General features: G+C 39.7%; 1 protein-coding gene across 2 annotated transcripts; it reads left to right on the top strand.

Annotated features, from left to right (window-relative positions):
- Nucleotides 1-304: 304 nt before the first annotated feature.
- On the top strand, nucleotides 305-19,577 carry vars1 (valyl-tRNA synthetase 1). Of its 2 annotated transcripts, none has more exons than XM_028008267.1 (28): nucleotides 305-400; nucleotides 876-1,234; nucleotides 3,411-3,554; nucleotides 3,636-3,831; nucleotides 3,933-4,048; nucleotides 4,171-4,246; nucleotides 4,778-4,878; nucleotides 4,961-5,088; nucleotides 6,307-6,471; nucleotides 6,553-6,754; nucleotides 7,841-7,949; nucleotides 8,036-8,215; nucleotides 8,327-8,451; nucleotides 8,582-8,685; nucleotides 8,766-8,924; nucleotides 10,087-10,177; nucleotides 10,284-10,389; nucleotides 10,522-10,592; nucleotides 10,809-10,934; nucleotides 11,012-11,116; nucleotides 13,179-13,326; nucleotides 13,495-13,622; nucleotides 13,757-13,912; nucleotides 14,727-14,951; nucleotides 15,078-15,189; nucleotides 15,542-15,717; nucleotides 19,152-19,301; nucleotides 19,397-19,577. In XM_028008267.1, exons 2-28 carry the CDS (start codon nucleotides 878-880, stop codon nucleotides 19,463-19,465), a joined length of 3,825 nt encoding a protein of 1,274 aa, XP_027864068.1. In that variant the 5' UTR covers nucleotides 305-400; nucleotides 876-877; the 3' UTR covers nucleotides 19,466-19,577. The 2 variants fall into 2 exon arrangements, with proteins under 2 accessions (XP_027864068.1, XP_027864077.1); XM_028008276.1 differs by lacking the exon at nucleotides 305-400 and adding an exon at nucleotides 423-502.
- The last annotated feature ends 1,023 nt before the right edge of the window (nucleotides 19,578-20,600 follow it).

Here is a 20,600-nt window from a genome sequence, read left to right as displayed (position 1 = left end):
CGCTTTACTTGCCAAAGGGGCGGGGACCAAATATTTCAGCTGTCTGAAATAGTCTCCATAACATTGTAACTAATATTTTTACTAAGAAAATAATATTATTAATAATTAGAATTGTTCTGTTTTTTTCTTATCATACCGCATCGGTAGACACTTAAAAAAACGATGTATTTTCTTTACATTCTTCATACAAATATATATATATATATATATATATATATATATATATATATATATATATATATATATATATATATATATATATATATGTATATTAAAATATGTTTTTATTTTACCGGAAGTTGTTGTTACGTTGCATCAGATGGCGCATGCGCAGATGACCGAGCGGACTCGTGGTTGTGTGTATGCTAACTAAGCTGTAGTCTCTCTGCTCCATTCAAAGGTATGGATTGCTTTTCTCTAAGCGCGTTTTCTCACAGGAAGCGCTACAACTTTGTTTAAAGTCAGCGGGTTTGAAGCTGCAGCAGTACGGACAAAACCCAGAGTAAGAGTAAAAAAGTGAAGCTTTACTTTGACAGAGAAGCTAAGGCTAACTTATCCTGCCTGGCAGGACTTGAGAGTTGACAGGTGGTGACAGAGATCAGCTTTTAAATCTAATAAAACAAAATGTAGAGGGTGTTAAAATCACCATGTTTTCCAGCTGTCAACGGGAGCAATATTGTATATAACCCATATTTTTAAAAAGTAGTACATTTGAAACTTATTACCGGCTTTAACATAAGTCTATAAATATAATCAGTATTTTTCTTTACGCTGGATAAACCAGATTGTTGCTGTTCAGCCGTGATACGTTTACAGGAAATGTTTGCGTGATTCAGTGTTGTGCCAAACTCCTGTTCTTCCCGTGTCTCCTCCAGAGATGGACACCCTCTACGTGTCCCCTCACCCCGATGACTTCAGGAGTCTGCTGGCTCTCATCGCTGCAGAGTTTTGTCCATCATCTCGTCCTCGGATCATCTCGGAGGATCCGCCAGCTTCCCTGAATGCCCGCTCCAGACCCGCCCTGGCCCTGACCGCTGCCGGGGACGGGGACTCTGTCCTGAGCGGGGCCAGTGCTGTGGCATGGTACCTGGCTTTTCAGGGGAAGAGGGCTGGGGTGGATTCAAAGCAACAGAGCCAAGTGTGGCAGTGGCTCAGCTTTGCAGACAACGAGCTCACCCCAGTTTCCTGTGCCGTGGTCTTCCCTCTGATGGGAGTGATGGGCGTAGATAAAAAGGTAGGCAAAGGCTTGTTGTGAATTTAGATGCAGTATTCTTTCCTCTTTAATACTTTATTTTATAAGGGCTGGGCAATGTGGCTGGAAATCCTATCACAATGTAAGCGTTTAATGTCAGTCGATATCAATAATTATTTTTTGTTTCAAAGTTCTGAAATACAACCAACTGGTGTTGAGTTCTTTCCTCTTGAGCTGCTGTTCAGTTTCTCCTTTCTCTCCACACTGTTGTTTATTTTGAAGCAGTTATGAGGCACAGTGGCAAAACCTGAAACTTCTGCTGTGCAAGTTACTGTAAAGGTTGTTGCTAGGTAAACACAAGTTACTGTAAAGGTTGTTGCTAGGCAAACACAAGTAACTGTAAAAGTTGTTGCCAGGTAGCCAAAGAGTAAGTAACTTAGTTGAGTTAATCTAGAAGTTGAGTGGCTAAAGCCTTTCCTCTGCCTACATCCCCCAGAATGCTGTGCGGTTCAGAATCAGAGTTCAGTGAAAGTATTGAACAATCTATCAAATGTATTTTCTATTGATATTGATATATAACTACTTTTATATATATTATTATTGATTTGTTGCCCAGCTCTACTTTCTAGACCCATCATATGACACAGATAGAGAAATATCCAAAAAACTCACTGCTCTAACAGCTTTGCACATCTTTACCCAGAAAAATTTAAGCTCGATTGGAGGTTCTCAGTCCGATTTAGATGTTTTATTTTAAACCATGAATATACTTTGATCTAAACCATTGGACTGTAGCTCTGGCTGTATATTCAGGGTTGTTGACCTATTGGAAGACGGCCCTCTGTCTCTTTTGGATTGTCTTAAAGATTGTCTTCCAGGACTGCCCAGTGTTTAGCTAATAGTTTCAGGTTTTGTTCCATATGTTTGTTCTGTCGCTTCATGGCTTTTGGCTAACTGCAAACAGGTTTCCTTTAACACTAGCTTTCTTCGTTCCACTCTTCAAGAAAGGCCGGATTTAGATGTTTTATTTTAAACCATGAATATACTTTGATCTAAACCATTGGACTGTAGCTTATGGAGTGCATAATAGAGTATTTCACACCTGTGTCATAAATCCCTGCAGTTAGGATGAGCATCTTGATTGCTTCTCTATATAATGCTCTCCTTGATCAGCCTTTCAGTCCATGTGGTGCTGGTAGATTTGCAGTTTTGCTCCACTGTTTCAGATGATGGATTGCTCTTGATTTTATTTAGGGTCATCAGAGTAAAGGGGGCTGAACACACATGCACACAAAATGTTTGAAAGCCATGCATCAGTTTTCTTCCACTGTTTTTGTGGAAGAAGCTTCTATTGCTCATTAAAGTGAGTAACAAATGCTCACCGTTATGGTTGTGATGAGAAGAAACGTGGAGCTGCGTGAGATTCAGAGCTGGGTAGTAACTAGTTACAATTACTTGAGGAACTTTTTGGAAAAAAATACTTTTAGAAGTATTTATACTATGCTGTCATTTTAACTTTTACTTTAATTTTATTATGAAGTGTCACTACTCTTGAGTAAAATTTTGGAATAATCTGCCCACTGTGAGGAACTTTACTGAATGAAGAACAAGCTTGTTGCTAGGTAACCAGGCTTGATTGCCTAGGTTACCCTGAAAGCATACACAACCTGTAGGTGTGTGTATGCAAAACACACACCTACAGGTGTGTGTATGTAAAACACACACCTACAAATTTTGTTCAAGTTCCATAAATTTTATATTAAAAGAAACTGATTGGGAAAAATGTAGTTTTTGCCTGATATTATTCTGTAATTATAGTATTTATACACTGCTCAAAAAAATAAAGGGAACACTTAAACAGGTGTTTAACACTTAAAGTGTTCCCTTTATTTTTTTGAGCAGTATATTAAGTCATATTAATTATTTGAATTTTCTTTCAAATACAAAAAAAACCACATAGCTTTGAATTTTGGTTCATCTGATGATGTAATTTTTAAACATTAAATGATTGGACACTTGCGCGAGTAGCCTTTAAACCAAATCCTTTTGCAGTCTTGAGTAATTTGTTGGACAGCTACTTTTTAATTTTATTTGAGGAAAAAATATATATTGAAGTCTCACTTGTACTCTCAGTTGAGTACAATTTTGGGTACTCTATCCACCTCTGATGAGATTAGATTGTCTGAATTCTCTTCTTTAACTCTTTACTGATTTTCAGCTGCAGCAGAGTTCGCGGGCAGAACTCATGCGGGTTCTAAAGGTTCTGGACCAGGCCTTGGCACCGAGAACGTACCTGGTGGGAGAGAGCCTCACTCTGGCTGACATGGCCGTTGCTACAGCTATTCTTCTGGCGTTCAAATATGTACGTATGCGGCGCTACCCTATGCTAAACGCTTCTCCCTGCTTGGTCTTTTTCTGTTTTAGTTTAATGTTTTATTTTCAGGCGTTGGAGCCTTCAGACAGGAAGGCAGTGACCAATGTGACCAGATGGTTCACAACCTGCATCAACCAGCCTCAGTTCCTGAAGGTGCTGGGAGAGATCACTCTTTGTGAGAAAGTGGGACCAGTAACAGCAACACCGAATGCTGCTGGAAAAGCTGCAAATGTCACTGTGGACTCCAACAATTCTGCTGCTAATGGTAAACCGAGTCCTCCACAGGCATTCAGAAATAATAAAGGAATATTTTGAGATTTGCAGCAATGTTTATCTCTGAATTGCCTTATTAATTTTCACCTGCAGGTCCACCAAAGACGGAGGCGCAGCTGAAAAAGGAAGCAAAGAAGAGAGAAAAATTGGAAAAGTTTCAACAGAAGAAGGAAATGGAGGCAAAGAAAAAGACACAACCTGCAGCAGAGGTACAGAAAATGTATAATATTTGAAAGAGTGTTTTTGTAATTTCAAAAAGCGTCAAAATGTACATTACACAGATGACTCAATAAATGCTTTGTGTTTGGTCCTTGCTGCTTTCGTCTTCCAGAAAAAGGCAAAACCTGAAAAGAAAGAGCTTGGAGTGATTACATACGACATTCCTACAAACCCCGGAGATAAAAAAGGTAGTTTGAATATCGCAGATCTGGTCATTCTTCATCTTTTTAAATTTTATTTGACACATTAAAAAACTGAAATACTTCATAGCTACAAGACTTTCCTGCTTGCATTGAAATGCAATCAGGAACACAGAAGAGTTGAGACCAAACTTCATTAATTGTTCTGAGTATTTTTCTTGCAGTAGGAGTTGGTAATTATCCTGGAAATTAAGTTTTACTTTCTCCCAACCCGCAACAAGAACACAAAACGCTTTCCTTCTTTAATCATTTTGTATGTTATAAATTTGTACACAAAACCCTTTTTAAAATTTACATTAAATTCTCATAGCAAGATGCAGGGAGTCCATGCTTTTTACTCGATAGTCAAATTTCCATTGAGTATATTCTGATAAAATTTTAATTATATGGGCTGTCATGTGTTATCTTGATGATCCTGACATGTTGTTCCTCTCCGTTTTGCAGGACTAATGATTATTTTCACCTTACAATATGAATTGTTTAGAGAGTTTAACGTTTCTCTGTGACCTCTGGTTTTAGACGTCATCAGTGCGCTTCCTGACTCGTACAGCCCTCAGTACGTGGAGGCTGCCTGGTATCCATGGTGGGAGAAGCAGGGCTTTTTCAAACCTGAGTTTGGTGTAAGTGTGTCCCTCTTCTTTATTTATGCCAACTCTGGATCAGAACATTTAATCAATAACTCTAATCTCCTACATTTTATAGAGGAAGAACATCAGTGAGCCAAACCCTCGTGGCATCTTCATGATGTGCATCCCTCCTCCAAACGTGACCGGATCTCTTCACCTGGGTCACGCTCTCACCAACGCCATTCAGGATTGTTTGACCAGATGGTAATTTATACTTCACTGCCTTGTAACTGGAAATATCAAAGCAGTGTTTCAGTGAAATTGTGAATTTTAAAGGGCACCAATTTTGCAAAATTCACACTTTGCATGATTTTGTTCTTCCATTTTGGTTTCTACTGGTTCTAAAAACCGAAACCCTTAAAAAAAACACCCTGCTGTTGTTTCGGCAATAAGTTCTTGTTTTTAGGTGTTTGGAAAATGAGATGTTCCAAAAACCTTCTGAATGTACGGTTACAAATCAGCAGACAATTCCCATCACCTAGCAACCCAAATGGAGTTCCAACACGTTTGGTCAGCTGGTTTTACCGCTATATGCGCTTTGCAATGGCTGCTGGAAAACACAAGCGTTTTATTGTTGTCTTACCATTCAGAAACCACTTGTTGGTTGTACAGGAAGCTCTACTTTTGATTGATTACTTTTATTTAAGAGTCACTTACCAGTGGTCCCCAGCCCTCATGGGCTTTTAAGATAATCCACATACATAACCTACCAAACAAAATGGCTGCAGAAATACCATTACATCTTTAAATATTTAAACTCAACCATCATAGAGCACTTACGTTTTTTTTCCAAGCTTTACAGACAAAAGTACATTCAAGTACAACCAGGAAAATCTTAAATCAGAATACGGAGGACAGTAATGGACAAAATGCTGCTCATCTTAAACCACATTAAGGTCACACAAAACACCGACTCTCTCCTCAACAGGGAAACCTTTATACTTACTTTATGCCACTGTGGGCACAAAGGGGCTGCTGCTTTCGAGATTATTTAGCTTTCCATAGGGCCCAGTACAATACTTTTCCTTAAGCTGAATATAATTTTTCAATTTTGTTTTCCCATAGATGTTTCCATTGTTCTTTAATGTCATTTAAATGTACATACTTTTGAAGAATTTAAATTTTACTATAGTCTATTCACGAAATGTATTTTAAATCAATTAATTTTTTTCAAAGATGCATAACTTCGCATCTGTTTGCAGCCATTTTTTCATATGAGTGAAAACGTTGAGTTGGGGGCGTGGTCAGCAGCAGCTTACTTGGATTTAAAGTGACAAGATGCCCTAAAAATAGGCTAAACTGGGCAGAAAGCTCACTGAGACGTCATGAACATGTTTAGTATATAGACGTATCCTAACCTGTTCAAGGAAGCGTTACAGGTCATCTTTAGAGTTGTAGTGAGCTGATGAGGTCCTTCTTTAGGCACAGGATGCGGGGGGAAACCACGCTGTGGAACCCGGGCTGCGACCACGCCGGCATCGCAACGCAAGTGGTGGTGGAGAAGAAGCTGAAAAGAGAGAAAGGTCTGAGCCGCCACGATCTGGGCAGGGAGAACTTCATCCACGAAGTTTGGAAGTGGAAGAACGAGTGAGTCTAAATACCAGCTGAAAGTTGATCCAAAACGACTTTTAATAAACAGGTAATGAAAATGAACTTTCTCCTCTGAAGGAAGGGGGACCGTATTTACCACCAGCTGAAGAAGCTGGGCTCCTCTCTGGACTGGGACAGGGCGTGCTTCACCATGGACCAGAAACTGTCCTACGCAGTGCAGGAGGCCTTCATCCGCATGCATGACGAAGGAGTGATTTACAGGAGCAAGAGGCTCGTCAACTGGTCCTGCACACTGAACTCCGCCATCTCTGACATAGAGGTCAGTTTGAACCTGTCCTCATTTCTCTTTGCTTTAAACTGCTTGTGATGTTGACATATACCGTGTAAAAAGTTAAATAACCTTTTTATTTTTCTATTCCGTTCCAGCTTTATCTATAAAGCACTTTAAATACAATGCAGTTGACCAAAGTGTTGTATGCCTTAACAAAAAATAAAAACACAGAAATACATCAACAGCAACTGTAAAAACCACCAATTCAAGCTGAAAAATTAAAAAAATTAAGAGAAGACTTAAAAACATGAATAGTCTGACATTAAATCAGAATATTTTTTTTCTGCTTTAGGTCATTCAGTTACTAAAATTAATTCAGTTTGTTAAATCAATCACATAAAGGCATGTGACTTGTTTTCTTTTTTAAGAAAGGAGTGTTATTCATCATATATTCAAAATGTAAAAAGGATCTTGTACGTTTGCTGTATTAAAAGAAAAGCATCTAGTTTTCAAATTCTTTTAGGCTCAGTTGAACTAATTTATTCTCAGCTGTGAGAACATAATCCAGGTCACTTTCTTTTAAAATGCTTGCTATATTTAGCAGAGTTTAATAAATTAGAGAAGTGCTGATTTAGGTGCAACAAAGTCGGCTTTTCAGTAAAAGTCTCTGGATAAACTTGGTTCTACTCATTATAAAAGCTTGGTCATAAAAATACAGATACTTTATGTCAAATTAAACATTTTCCATTATGAGAAAATCATGTCAGTAATAATTTTACCTTGACTAGTAAATAAAAAGTCTCATGAACAAATTTGTACGATTCTTGACCTCAAATGGTTAACTGTGTTTGAAACTAATTTAATTGAACTCTGTCATTTTAAACACTTAGAGAACTTGTGCATCTTATTTTAGTTTAAAAATCAAGTGAAGTTGTGGGAAAGAACGACTCTAATTCACCATTAGAAGTTATACTGACCTTCATGCCTGCGATGAGTGGCTGAGTGGATGTAAATTTGTTACCAGAGCTGTAAAAGTGCAGATGGAGACAAAATGAAACCTGATTCCAGCCCATCCTCTGTCGGTGCTGGTCACAGTGTTCTCTCCTCAATAAACCTTTAATATTTGTCTTCCAGGTGGATAAAAAGGAGCTCGGTGGCAGAACTCTGCTCCCTGTGCCCGGCTACAAGGAGAAAGTAGAGTTTGGGGTCTTGGTGTCCTTCGCTTACAAGGTGGATGGATCAGGTATATAAAGTGGAGCAGAACAGGTGATTTTGGCGAAGACGCCGTGTCCCACCGTCAGTAAATTCCCTGAACTTGATGTTCCTCAGATGAGGAAGTGATCGTGGCCACGACCCGTATCGAGACGATGTTGGGAGACACGGCGGTGGCCGTCCACCCGGCTGACCCCAGGTACCAGCATCTGAAGGGAAAAGCCGTGCTGCATCCCTTTTGCGAGCGCAAGATGCCGATAGTCTTTGACGACTTTGTGGACATGAATTTTGGAACAGGTAAGTTTTTGTCACAGGGAAAAGAGAAGAAGTAATTACAAAGTTGTTCAGCTGGGCCTTTTGGCTCATTACAGCTGTACTTTTCTGTCCCTCTCCACCCTCTGCGTTCAGGTGCTGTCAAAATCACCCCAGCTCACGACCATAATGACTACGAGGTCGGAGAGAGACACAATCTGGCCTTCATCAACATCTTGGATGAAAATGGGCTGCTCATTAACGTGCCTCCACCCTTCCTGGTATAGTGTCTCATTAGCTCTGTTCCTCCTGCAGCGAGGGCATTTTCTTTGTGACACTTAGCCAGCTCGGCTCAGGGAAGCCATTTTGACTCAGACTTTCTCACTTTCACCTCCTCTGTCTGTCCCAAAGGGCATGAAGCGATTCGAGGCCAGAACAGCCGTCCTGCAGGCGCTGAAGGACAGAGGCCAGTTTAAAGAGATCAAAGACAACCCCATGGTTGTGCCCGTCTGCAGGTAGAGCACAGACTATTTTAAAATTTATGTCTCCCATTTAGACTGATTTCCTAACCTTTGCCCTTTCTCCTCTCAATCAGCCGTTCAAAGGATGTTGTGGAGCCGCTGCTGAAGCCTCAATGGTACGTCAACTGCAGAGAAATGGGCAAACAGGCTGCAGACGTCGTGAGGGAAGGGAAGCTCAAGATCATCCCCGATCACCACCTGAAGACGTGGTTCAACTGGATGGACAACATCAGGTAGAGCTGTTATTTACATGACCAATCAGCTGAAAGGGAGAAAATCCTTGTCAAGATTCGTACCTGCAGGTTCAAACCAAGGTCATTATAAAACTATCAAAACTGAACATTTACCAAAATAAGTAAAAACTGTAATTAGTGGGGTAAAACTATAATTTACTGGAACTGTATTGTGTTATAAAACTAACTAGAACATACTGAAATTATTGATATAATATTCTTTGTTTTTTGTTGATGAATCTATTTATTAGCCTTAGAACTGATGTGAAATAACGCAAACTCACAAATAAGCAATCGAAGTAAAGTTTTACCTGTAGTTTCTTTGTATCTGTAACAAAAAACTAAAATTGTAGCTTGTGTGTTTATTTTTTACAAACACAAATTATTTTCTATTGATGCACAAAGATAAAATTCTCAGCCATTATTCTTTTACAAGGTTACAAAAGTCAGTTTGTAACCTTGTGATTTGCAGGTGGAAAATACCCATGACTGGAATTTGTGCTCATACTGGTTTGGCAGGAGAGGATTTGCCTCAGATTTTACTCTTGGAACAAAACAGAAACCTGCAGTCTGTTGTTTACATGTGGAACAAGCAGATCTCTGTTTGATGACGCTTCATTATTAAAGGTTTAATGTTTACGAGAAGAATTTAGCAAATGTAGCTTCAGCCTGCTATATAAAACTCATTTTCATTTTGGGCCACATCACGATCAAGAATGTCTTTAAAGGTCCGTTTGTGGCAGAATGTGTTGGGAAAACTATCTCTTAATAAACAGCTGAAGCTGCATTTGGTGAGAACTTCTTTACATTAAACAGTACTAAACATGTTTTCACCTTTATCTAATTTGGCACAAAACAAATACATTTTAAAAAACACAGCTGTTATCTTTAAGATTCTACTTTTATAGTCCAGAGGGCCACATAAAATCTTCAGGCAGGACAGATTTGGCCCACGTGCCTTGAGTTTGACACACGTGACTTAAACCATTTGTAATTTTTTGGATTCACTAAATCTGGAAAAGTTTGTAACTATGAGACAGGAAATTTATGCAAAACTTTGCTTCTTTTTTTCAGAAGCAATTTCTCACAAATTGTCGACATCTTGTTTCAAAAATCAATAATTTAAAAGCCGTTTTAAATTCTCCTCCATGTTTTTTTGTAGAGACTGGTGTATCTCCCGGCAGCTGTGGTGGGGTCACCGTATTCCTGCCTATTTCGTCACAGTTAATGATCCCTCTGTGAAACGTGGCGAGGTAAACTGACATCTATCGCTTCTTTCTGCTGTGGAGGGTTTTAGATGACAGGCAAAAGCTATTTGCATCAGTATTGCTCATATCTTGCGTTTTTTTTTATCTCCAGGACATGGATGGTCATTACTGGGTGAGTGGCAGATCAGAGGAGGAGGCCAAAGAAAAAGCAGCAAAACGCTTCAATGTGTCTGTGGATAAAATTTCCCTCCGGCAGGGTGAGATTTACTCGTTTAGCTCGTTCAGTACCTCGGTTATCCGGTCTGCAACTACGCAGATTCACCTAATTAATTCAGTTTAACCAACTATTTGAGCAGATGAGCTAACCTTCTTCTGCTCTCGTGTTTCAGACGAGGATGTTCTGGACACTTGGTTCTCGTCCGGCATTTTCCCCTTCTCTATTTTCGGATGGCCTAATGAGGTAAGACTCGTCTGACTCTCTACCGATGCAAATGCCACAAAGGCTGCAGTCTCCTCCGCAGTAGATAAGGAGCTGTAAAGCAGAGCTTATAAACCGGGAGTGCCTTCACCTCGATTCTGAGTTCACCTGTAACTTTTATGAAGACAATAAACAGGTTCATGTCCACTTCATGAACCTCTCGTAAAATGTGACTTTGAGAGTGTCCTCATGGTTCAGACCCAGGACCTGAACGTGTTCTACCCCGGCACCCTGCTGGAGACGGGCCATGACATCCTGTTCTTCTGGGTTGCCCGCATGGTGATGATGGGCCTGAAACTGACGGGCAAGCTGCCCTTTAAAGAGGTGAGGCCGGCCGACCTTTAGCGACCTTCAGCAGGAGGACGATCAGCCTGAATGATGATGGCGTCGCTCCTCAACAGGTTTATCTGCATGCCGTGGTGCGGGACGCTCATGGGAGGAAGATGAGCAAATCCCTCGGGAACGTCATCGACCCGCTGGACGTCATCACCGGGATTTCCCTGGAGGTAACGGTCGCTAATGTCGTTACCCATAATGCTTCAGGAGTCGTTCTCTATGAGGTTTCTACTTAAAGGGATGGGTCACCATCACCAGACGAGGAAGATAAAAAATAAATAAATATACATTTATAGCAGGTCATGTGGACGTCCATCCATCCATCCATCCATCCATCCATCCATCTATCCATCCATCCATCCATCCATCATTCTTTATCATCCATCCATCCATCCATCCATCCATCCATCCATCCATCCATCCATCCATCCATCCATCCATCATTCTTTATCATCCATCCATCCATCCATCCATCCATCCATCCATCCATCCATCCATCCATCCATCCATCCATCCATCCATCTTCCCCATTTCTAACCTTTTAATGCATCTTTCCATTCACCAATCTCTGTCCATCAATTCATTTGTTCAACTTTTCATCCATCCATCTTTTGCTTCACTCATCTATCCCTTTGCATTTCCATCTGTCTGTTTCTGCCTGTGTGTCTCTTCATCCAGTCATCTATCCGTCTTTTCATCCAGTCATCTGTCCGTCTGTCTCTCTATCAGTCTGTCTGTCCTGCCACCTACCTGTCCATTTTTATCTGTCCATCCATCTGTTGGCTTATCTATCAGATAATCTGTCCCTCCACTCCTTCGTCCTTTCTTACGCTCTGTTTTCTGCAGGTTTCACATTTAAACCTGTACTTCTACTGAAACCTCAGCCAATAAATTCAGTTAAATTTGGCATTTATTCTATAGAAATTGGCTGAAAAGGACTGGGAACTCTGGAAAATTGAGTCTGGAGTTTTGTCTATTAAAAAAAAAACATGCAGAGATCCCTCAGACACAAACACACAGAGATAAACTCCTTGTCTTTGTCTCCCAGTTGGGTTTTTTATTTTTACATGTTCTCTACAAGCTCCTTGGCCCCCTGAAGCCCATACTCTTATAAAAAGCTTTATTAACCACCTCCTTCTGCTTCCAACAAGCTTTTATTGAAGCCATCAATCTCTCGTGCAGTTATTCAGTCAGCTGGAGCACCACTGTCCTCTAGGGGGCACTGCTTCACTTGCAGTAAACTGAACTTTACCCTTTATGATGTTTTTCCTTATAAAAGCTTTACTCATCCAGGGAAGCAGCGGGTATCGAAAAGTTTTCCACATTATTTTGTTTGCAATTTTCATAACAGCCTAGAAACATTTGAGTGTGAAACATTCCCTTTGAACAGCAGTTGGGATTTAGTTTTGCATTTTAGGATTATTACTGTATTTTCCACAAATTAGAACTCCGCTTCCTAAAATACACAGCTGGAGCAAAAAAAAAAAAAAAAAAGTCACACTAATATTTCCTTAAACCGCCTTCAGCTTTGATTGCAGCCTGCTTTCACTCAACATTTGTTACCATCCAGTGCTGCTGTTGGAGCAGACAGTAGGCATCACTTTGGAAGAGGGTAAATCTGGACTCATCAGACCACATGATCTTCTTCCATCATTTTAGAGTCCAATTTTTATTCTACTTTGCAAATTTAAACCATTTTCCTCCTGTTAGCCTCAGTGGTTAGTGGGTTACTTATGGCTGCACATCTGTTCAGTTGCAATCTCTTGACTTCCTGTCTGTGGAAATGCTGTTACTTTTACTATAAACAGTCCTGAGTGCAATTCGTTTTTTTGTTTTGTTTTTGATGACACCAAACGTTTAAGTGATCATCAATCACTGAGGAAAAAAAGTGAAATAAAAAATCCTGAATGACAGAGATGGTTGTTCCCCACTATTCTTACAGTTTTTATGAATGTGTTGGACTGCTCTCAACCCAGTTTCACTTTCTGCTTCCTCTGCTTGATGCCAATTATTTGACGATTCTTAGACAAACCAAAATCTTTTCCTTGACCAGTAAAATACATTGGAATTAGTTGTAATTTCAACTAATTACAACTAATCTATATTTTCATCTGTCACAAGTAAAGAATGAAATCTGGAAAACATTTTTCAATTTGCTGTTTAGCATTTCCAGACCTGGAGCCCCTGAAATTGGATTTATATTATTAAAATTTGTTACTCCTCTTCCTGTAGGGTCTTCATGCTCAGCTGACGGACAGTAACTTGGATCCTGTAGAGGTGGAGAAGGCGAAGCAAGGCCAGAAGTCAGACTATCCAAACGGCATCCCAGAGTGTGGGACAGATGCTCTCCGGTTCGCATTGTGCGCCTACACCAGCCAAGGTGAAATCCCTCACAGAGTTTCTTATTCTCTCTTTGACGACCGCCCATTTTGTCATAAAAACCAAAAAATAAATACAAAAACATCACTGCTGTTAGAATAGGTGGATACATTTATAAAATCCTGCCTTACTAAATCATCATGTGCGTCTTTTTTTTTTTTTCTCCCAGGAAGGGACATCAACCTGGATGTCAACCGCATCCTGGGGTACCGTCACTTCTGCAACAAACTGTGGAACGCTGTGAAGTTTGCAATGAAAACACTTGGAGACAACTTTGTTCCCTCAGAAAAAGCCCAGGTGAGATCATGAGACAGAGCGAAGACAGGTGGCAGGTGATGAATGCAAATATGTTTTATTGTTTATTACTGCAGCAGTAAATCTTCTGTGTTGTTTATTTGGATTTCTACATGCTAAACGGCACATCTGTTCAGCTGTCTGGAGAGGAGAGCGTGGCAGACAGGTGGATCCTGTCCAGGCTGAGTGCGGCTGTGGCTTTGTGTGACGATGGCTTCAAGGCCTACGATTTCCCAGCCATCACCACTGCCGTCTACAACTTCTGGCTCTATGAGCTCTGTGACGTCTACTTGGTAAGAGCCGCTACTTTTAGTTTATGTCAGAAAAGAGAGTAAAGATGTGTAAAAAGTGTTAAAATATATCCAACTTTTGCAGCAGTGGCATTGGGGCTGGGCAATACAGCTTAAGAATAAAATGTACAAGTTTTTTGTCCATATCCGATTACAGTTTTCAAAACAAATGACAGAAATGTCCTCAAATAGTAGTTTTTATTTCATTTATCCCTTCTGTGAGTTGTACGACAGAATATTAGGGCCAGGCTTTGAGAAGTTTTGCTTAATTGTGAGAATGTAGTGATAAAATGCAATTTTGTCAGAAAAAGTTTCTTAAAATTGAAATAAAAAGCTTCGATAGAAGAAATCTGATCAGTTCAGTCGGAGTCGATCCTTTACAAAAGACACACAACCTTATTCAATTTAACATTCAGTTTAACATTTGCAGGATAAACCTGGACATAAGTCTTTTTATAACTTTTAAGATTTAAAAAAAAGCTTCTCAGAGCTCACCCTGCACTCCACAGATTACACACATTAACAAAGTCAAATGAGACTGATATAAATTAATTGTGCTGGTTTGTGCAGCTAAAATAATTTTGCAGCACAGATGATTATCGACACCAAATTAGTTTGATTTTGTAAATGTGGGAGAAGTTGTTGGCCTTTGATGACTTTTTAAAGTGATAGCGACACAAATGACAAATGAAAACTTTTGCTGCTCAAACATTTGACACAAATTTCGTTTGATTTGAAGGCGATGACTCTGCAAGAACAAGCGTTGTAGACCCTGGGTGGATGGATTATGGGCCATAACAAAGCCTTTGTATTGCAGGAAAGTGTGAAGCCGGTGTTCATTAAAGCAGACGAAGACAGCGCCACCCAGAGGCAAGCCGAAGTATGCAGGCAGACCCTTTACACTTGTTTGGACGTGGGTTTGCGTCTTCTTTCCCCCTTGATGCCCTTCGTCACTGAGGAACTCTACCAGAGGTTACCTCGACGGAAACCTCAGACTGATCCATCCAGCATCTGCGTCACGTCCTACCCAGACACCACAGAGGTAAAACACAGAGCTACTAGAAGGAATTAAGTTAATCTCGACTTTAGATTGTGCAGTTTGTTTGCTAGCGATGTGCTTCTCTTTGCTTTTTGAGCCAAAAGTGTTCCTGTGATGCCCTTCTTGTAGTTTTGCTGGAACAGCGAAGAGGTCGACCGCGACATGGAGTTCATCATGACGGTGGTCAAGACGATCCGATCTCTGAGGGCCGACTACAACCTGACAAAGACCAGAGCCGACTGTAAGAAAGCAGAGACTCTTAAAACTTCTTTTTATTCAAATTTACATTCGAGGCTTTCGCTTTTTATCCACAATCTCTTTTGTTGGTTTTTTGGAAGCATGCTGGGTGGCTCTCTCTGCCTCCGTGACATGAATAGAGGTGGTGGGAAGTAATTGCATAGTTCAAGTCCTGCACTTAAATAAAGTTGAGGCACTTAGCACCATTACTTCTAGATTATATACTCCTTTATTTCTCTCACTCCCACACATTTTTTAACACAAATGTAGCTTAAATTTTAAGTGCATATTGCTGCATTAAAGCTTAACCTAATGTTACTTGCTGACTAAAATCTGCCCTGTGTTTCATCTTCTAGGCTACCTGCAGTGCATAGATGCTGCAACCGTGTCTCTGCTGCAGAAATACAGCCTGCAGATTCAGACCTTGTCTTACTCTCAGGCCGTCATCCCTCTGACAGCCGACCAGCCGGTCCCAGAAGGCTGCGCTGTGGCTATCGCTTCTGACAGATGTACTGTCAACCTCATGCTCAAGGTGAGAGCTCAGTAATCCGACTCCTCCTTTGTGCTGGAAATGGGTTAACGCGCTTGGATTTTTAAGTGCTTTAATGTGCTCCAAATTGAGACCGCAGAGACCGTCACTGTGATCCGAGTCAGTGCATTTAAAGGCAGCCCTAATGTCGAATTTGTAAATAGGTTTGACAGAGTAGACAGTGGGTTTGAAAAGCCTGCACAGCCGTGTTAAGATGCCAGGTTTTTGTGATGTAAAACATGAGGAGAAGGTGAATTTCAGGAGCTTTTTCTGCCTTTCCTGGGTATAAAACCATCCAACAGAAAATACAAGGAAGAATCTTTCAGAGGGAAACATGAAGATAATCGATTCCATAAAATCCATTCCAGCGTGCCTCTCGACAGCCGACCAGACCGGGTTTCTTCTAGTCTTTTTATTAATTTTGAAGGGATGATCGTATCATCTCTACATGATGACAGTCTGCTCTGTGTTGCATAAGATCTCCAGCTTGGGAAATTATTTTTTAGCCATCTCCGGACTGATTCCTGTGCCAGTGAGATTCCTCTGGTGGCTTCTGTTCAGATTGTGGCTTTTGTTGCGAAATGCAAATAAGTAAATGTTGCAAAAATCTTCCTAGTGCAGCCGGTGTGACTGACTAATGCTTAGCTTGAGTTTGAATGTGATCGTTGAAGGATAAGCAAAGTAATGCAGCCACATTATTTTGTTTCTTTCTTTTTTTACCTCTCGTGTCAAACTAAAAGCCTGGGGGCCAAATCTGGCCTGCCATATAGAGACACAAAACATTTTTTTATCTGTATTCTGCCAAGTTACAAAAAAAATTTAATGTTATTCAAATTTAAGAAGGCTTAATGAATGCAGACACCTAATATTTTAACGGTTTAATGGGTAGTTTTATTGATACATTTTGCCACAACCATGTCTTTTATAATCCAGTTTTTGGTAGAAAGAGAGAAAAACGATAAATAATGCAAATGGAAATTATTGAGTTGGCTTTAATTTATCATGTGATTAATGGATTTATTTCTATAAATAAAGCATGTCATACAGGCCTAGCAGTATGACATGCTAACAGCTCAGTTTCTGGGCAGAAGATGATATTCCACAGTAACATGTCCTGCATGACACCCTCAGTTGTTGCCAAGCTGCTAATCCACCTCATTTGCTTTTGCTGCTTCTGATTAAAACTCTGTATGGTTAGAAAGCAGAGAGACGTTGGAGTTGAGGAGATATGATAATAATCGCTCCTCTGTATAGACTATGACCTCCACAGTTTATTGTCCACAGTACAGGTGTTTAAAATCTTTAAATTAAATACATTTTTAATTGAGAAGCGTCTGAAAAATGTACTAAAATGTTTTATTTGAGAACAGTTGTTAAATAATTTAAGTTCTGTTTTACCAAAATAGCCGATCATATCGGTGAAATCTACACAATAATAAGCATTTTCTCTTATTTAGGCTTTCAGTTTTCTAACTACCTAGTAAGGTAGAGAAAGAAAACACCTGCAGCAGCTTCTGTTAGTATGAGATGATGCTACTGCAGCCGCAGAAGAAACTTTTTAAGGCTTTCTACACCCACAGTAAGGAGTGGTATCTAGGGGTCGCCTAGTCTCCATAGCAACCATTTATGTTCATGCTTTTGTGCACTTCTTTATGAGTTCCTAACATAAGGCAAGTGAATAACACTCGTAGCGTCCTAATTATGGCACCTGCTGGTGGGCGGGAAAATTTAGATGCGGAAAAAATGGAGAAATGTAAAGATCTGGGTTAGTTTGACAAGTCAGATCTGGTGCTGTGGCCTCGTTCGGCACAATAATGTTCCCTACTACACGTGGGAAGTGGGAATACAATTAAAATATAATACTTTATTTATACCAAAGGGAAATGAAACAGTCTGAGCAATAGTCCGGAGGCAAAGTCGTGTTGACTTTGCCTCCGGCCCTCAGTGAATTTCTGAGATGTGGTGGAAAAACCATGAAGTTCTGCTTCAGTGCAAAATTAAGTTGTTAAAAAAGATAAAATAATTTTGTCCGTTTTACAGCCCGTCAGAAGAGGCCTCTGACTGAAGACACTTTATTGTATCTATTATGTTAAAAAAACAATCTATTAAAAAAATTCTTAATTGATACCAAAAGGAAACTAGATTATATGAATATGCAACTGTTACAAATGTTAGTTTATATTAAGCTTCCTTCGTTCAACTTCCAGAAAAATCCCTACAGCAGAAACAATGTTTTTATAAAACCTTGAGCTGTTTGGCTCTGATGCTGCATCTGTCCTCTCTAGTGGACATTTTGTGTCTCCAGTCCATTCTGCTGTCCAGGTCCGTCGTGTCCAAACGTTTTGAAATGGAGACCAAAAATATCCAGTTGAAAGTTCTCTACGGACCATAAACTTTTATATATTATTTGTTTTGCCTGCTAAATAAACAATAAACTAAACAGAATATTTCAATAAAATAAGCAAATATTTCATATTTCTCTAGACAAGGGAAAATTAAATCAGTAGCAAACTATATCCTAATTTTTTTTAACGTTTTTTTCTGGATTTCTTTGTGTCTTTTTAGCAACAAGAACAGGATCTGTTGCTAAATTCTTGCTTTCTCTTTACCAAATGTATTAAATGTGTGAGACCAAGTCTGCATTTTAGTAAAAAGCCTCTGGAGGTTTTTGGTTCCTATTACCAATAAATTAACTGGATGAATAAATTATGTTGCACCTCACATTTTCCATTTCGAGATTTTGTCTATTTAATTATTATTATTTTTTAATGCCATTGAAAATGTAATCTTCCACTGTTTTTAAATGTAGATCCACATCACCTGCCTGAACTGGAAAAATAAATGTGCTTTTATTCTTGAGCTGTAATCAAAGAATCATTCTCAGTGCCGTAAACGGTCTCACTTTGGACACTCCTGGTCTCGGTGAACATTACATTATTAAACAAAATATTTTAGCTTATTTCTGTCTATCTTAATGGCAGGTAATCCATTCCTTGACAGCATTGGTCTGTTGTGGTAGCAATAGAGACACTATTAGGCAGGTGGTCATAATGTTTTGCCTGGAAAAGTGTGAAAAATCTTTCTAAAAGTTTCAAGTCAAGTTGAACTTCACCTGTCGGTAAAGTGTGTCTAGTTTTGCCGCATCCTCTTGTTATATTTGTGTAAATTAGGCTGAATATGCAACAGATGGGCTGACATTTTCCATATGTTTTTCTGTTGTTAATCAGCTGAATGCTCCATTGCAGCTCAGACAAATTACATGACAGCACTAACACGGCCCTAAATGCATAAACACACATCATCTGTATGCTAATCAAGGCATACATTCTCCGATCGCTGCTCCAGTATTTTGCTCTCGCTTCCAGAGCTGAAATTACCAGATGATTTAAAACTGTTGTCCTCCTCCTCACGCCGTCCCCCCACACCTCCCATCGCAGGGTCTCATCGATGTGGAGAAGGAAGTGACTAAACTGATGACAAAGAAAGGTGACTTGGAGAAACAGATGGAGAAGCTGGGAGAGAAGATGGCGAAGAATGATTACAAGGAGAAGGTGCCGGCGAAGGTGCAGGAGCAGGATGCGGAGAAGGTGACAAAAAGAAATTGACTTGCAGGGTTCCTGAAGCTGCAAGACTCGTAAATCCCCGGTAAATAACGTCTACTTTCCTCCTCTTTCCTCCACAGCTGCGCCAGAGTCAGACCGAGCTCCAGAAAGTGACAGAAGCCATGGAAAATTTCAAGAAAATGATGTAACTTTCCTCATTGTGTGAATCAGGATTCAGTTTTTTTTTCATGTCATTGTGTTGATTTTTTTCCAAGCAGACTCTAGTATGAAAGGGACTAAATAAAGCTCTTAATACCACAATGGGTTTCAACTATAGGCTGGTTCTTTTTAATCTGATTTATTTGTATGTCTCCTGTTAGCTACGGGGTTAATTAAAAAAATAAAAACAATTTCTATTTTACACTTTAAAACAAAAATATTCAAAGCTAATTTAGTAGATATTTTTGTATGCACAACCAGTTGGTAGCCCCGTTTCATTTCTAACATGTTTCATTGAGTGAAATCTGCCAATGCTAGCACTTCATCAGTCTTAGAGCTACAGTATGTAACTTCCATAAAAATATATTTTTTACATATTTGAATGAGTTATCTAGAATGTTGTGACGGTAAGGTATGAGACAAATAATCTGAAAAAAATCAAGTTCCTCGCTCTCCTCCCAGCACTAACAAGAGACAGTCAGGAGGGTCTTATTGCTGTCAGTCATCCTCATGTAAGTGCTGTTTGTCCTCTACAACCCTTTTCTCTCTGCTATGCTACAGTAGCATTAACCTCAAACTGCCCAATTTGATATTTTGAAAATGAAGTTGTTTGATGGGAACACACCAGTTTAATATATAAGTTTTGACGCTAGGATGAGGGTTTTTTTTGTTTTGGGCCGTATCAAAATTTATATATTTTGCAATACTGCAATGGAGATGCTTCCTTTGGTCACACTGGTCACGTGATCGACGACTGCATGTTAGCGCTGGCGGAAAAGACAAAGAAATCAACAGGAAGTGGTGGGAGGACATGTTTTTATCAACTTAAGTGATTTTAGTTGCATTTCTTGTTTAATGAAACACAATTTTTTTTTTTTTAACTTTACTGAAATATAAACAAAGTTTTGCACATGCTTGTAATGGAGTCACAGCTAGTTTCTTCCAGACATCAGAGCCTGTCACAAATCCTAAGACTAGTTAACATGGCTGCCAACGATGGCAAATAAACAGCACATGCAGAAGCAGGTACACAAGTTGATTAACAGCGCTAAGACCCACCGCCTGGCTTTGATTGTTTTTAAACAGGAGGTGGAGGAGAACAATCTTTTCACAGATCATCTATTA

Source organism: Xiphophorus couchianus, chromosome 3, assembly GCF_001444195.1.
Source record: "Xiphophorus couchianus chromosome 3, X_couchianus-1.0, whole genome shotgun sequence".
NCBI lineage: Eukaryota > Metazoa > Chordata > Actinopteri > Cyprinodontiformes > Poeciliidae > Xiphophorus > Xiphophorus couchianus.
The sequence above is the reverse complement of the archived record's forward strand: the minus strand, read 5'-3'. Positions and strand labels throughout refer to the sequence as shown.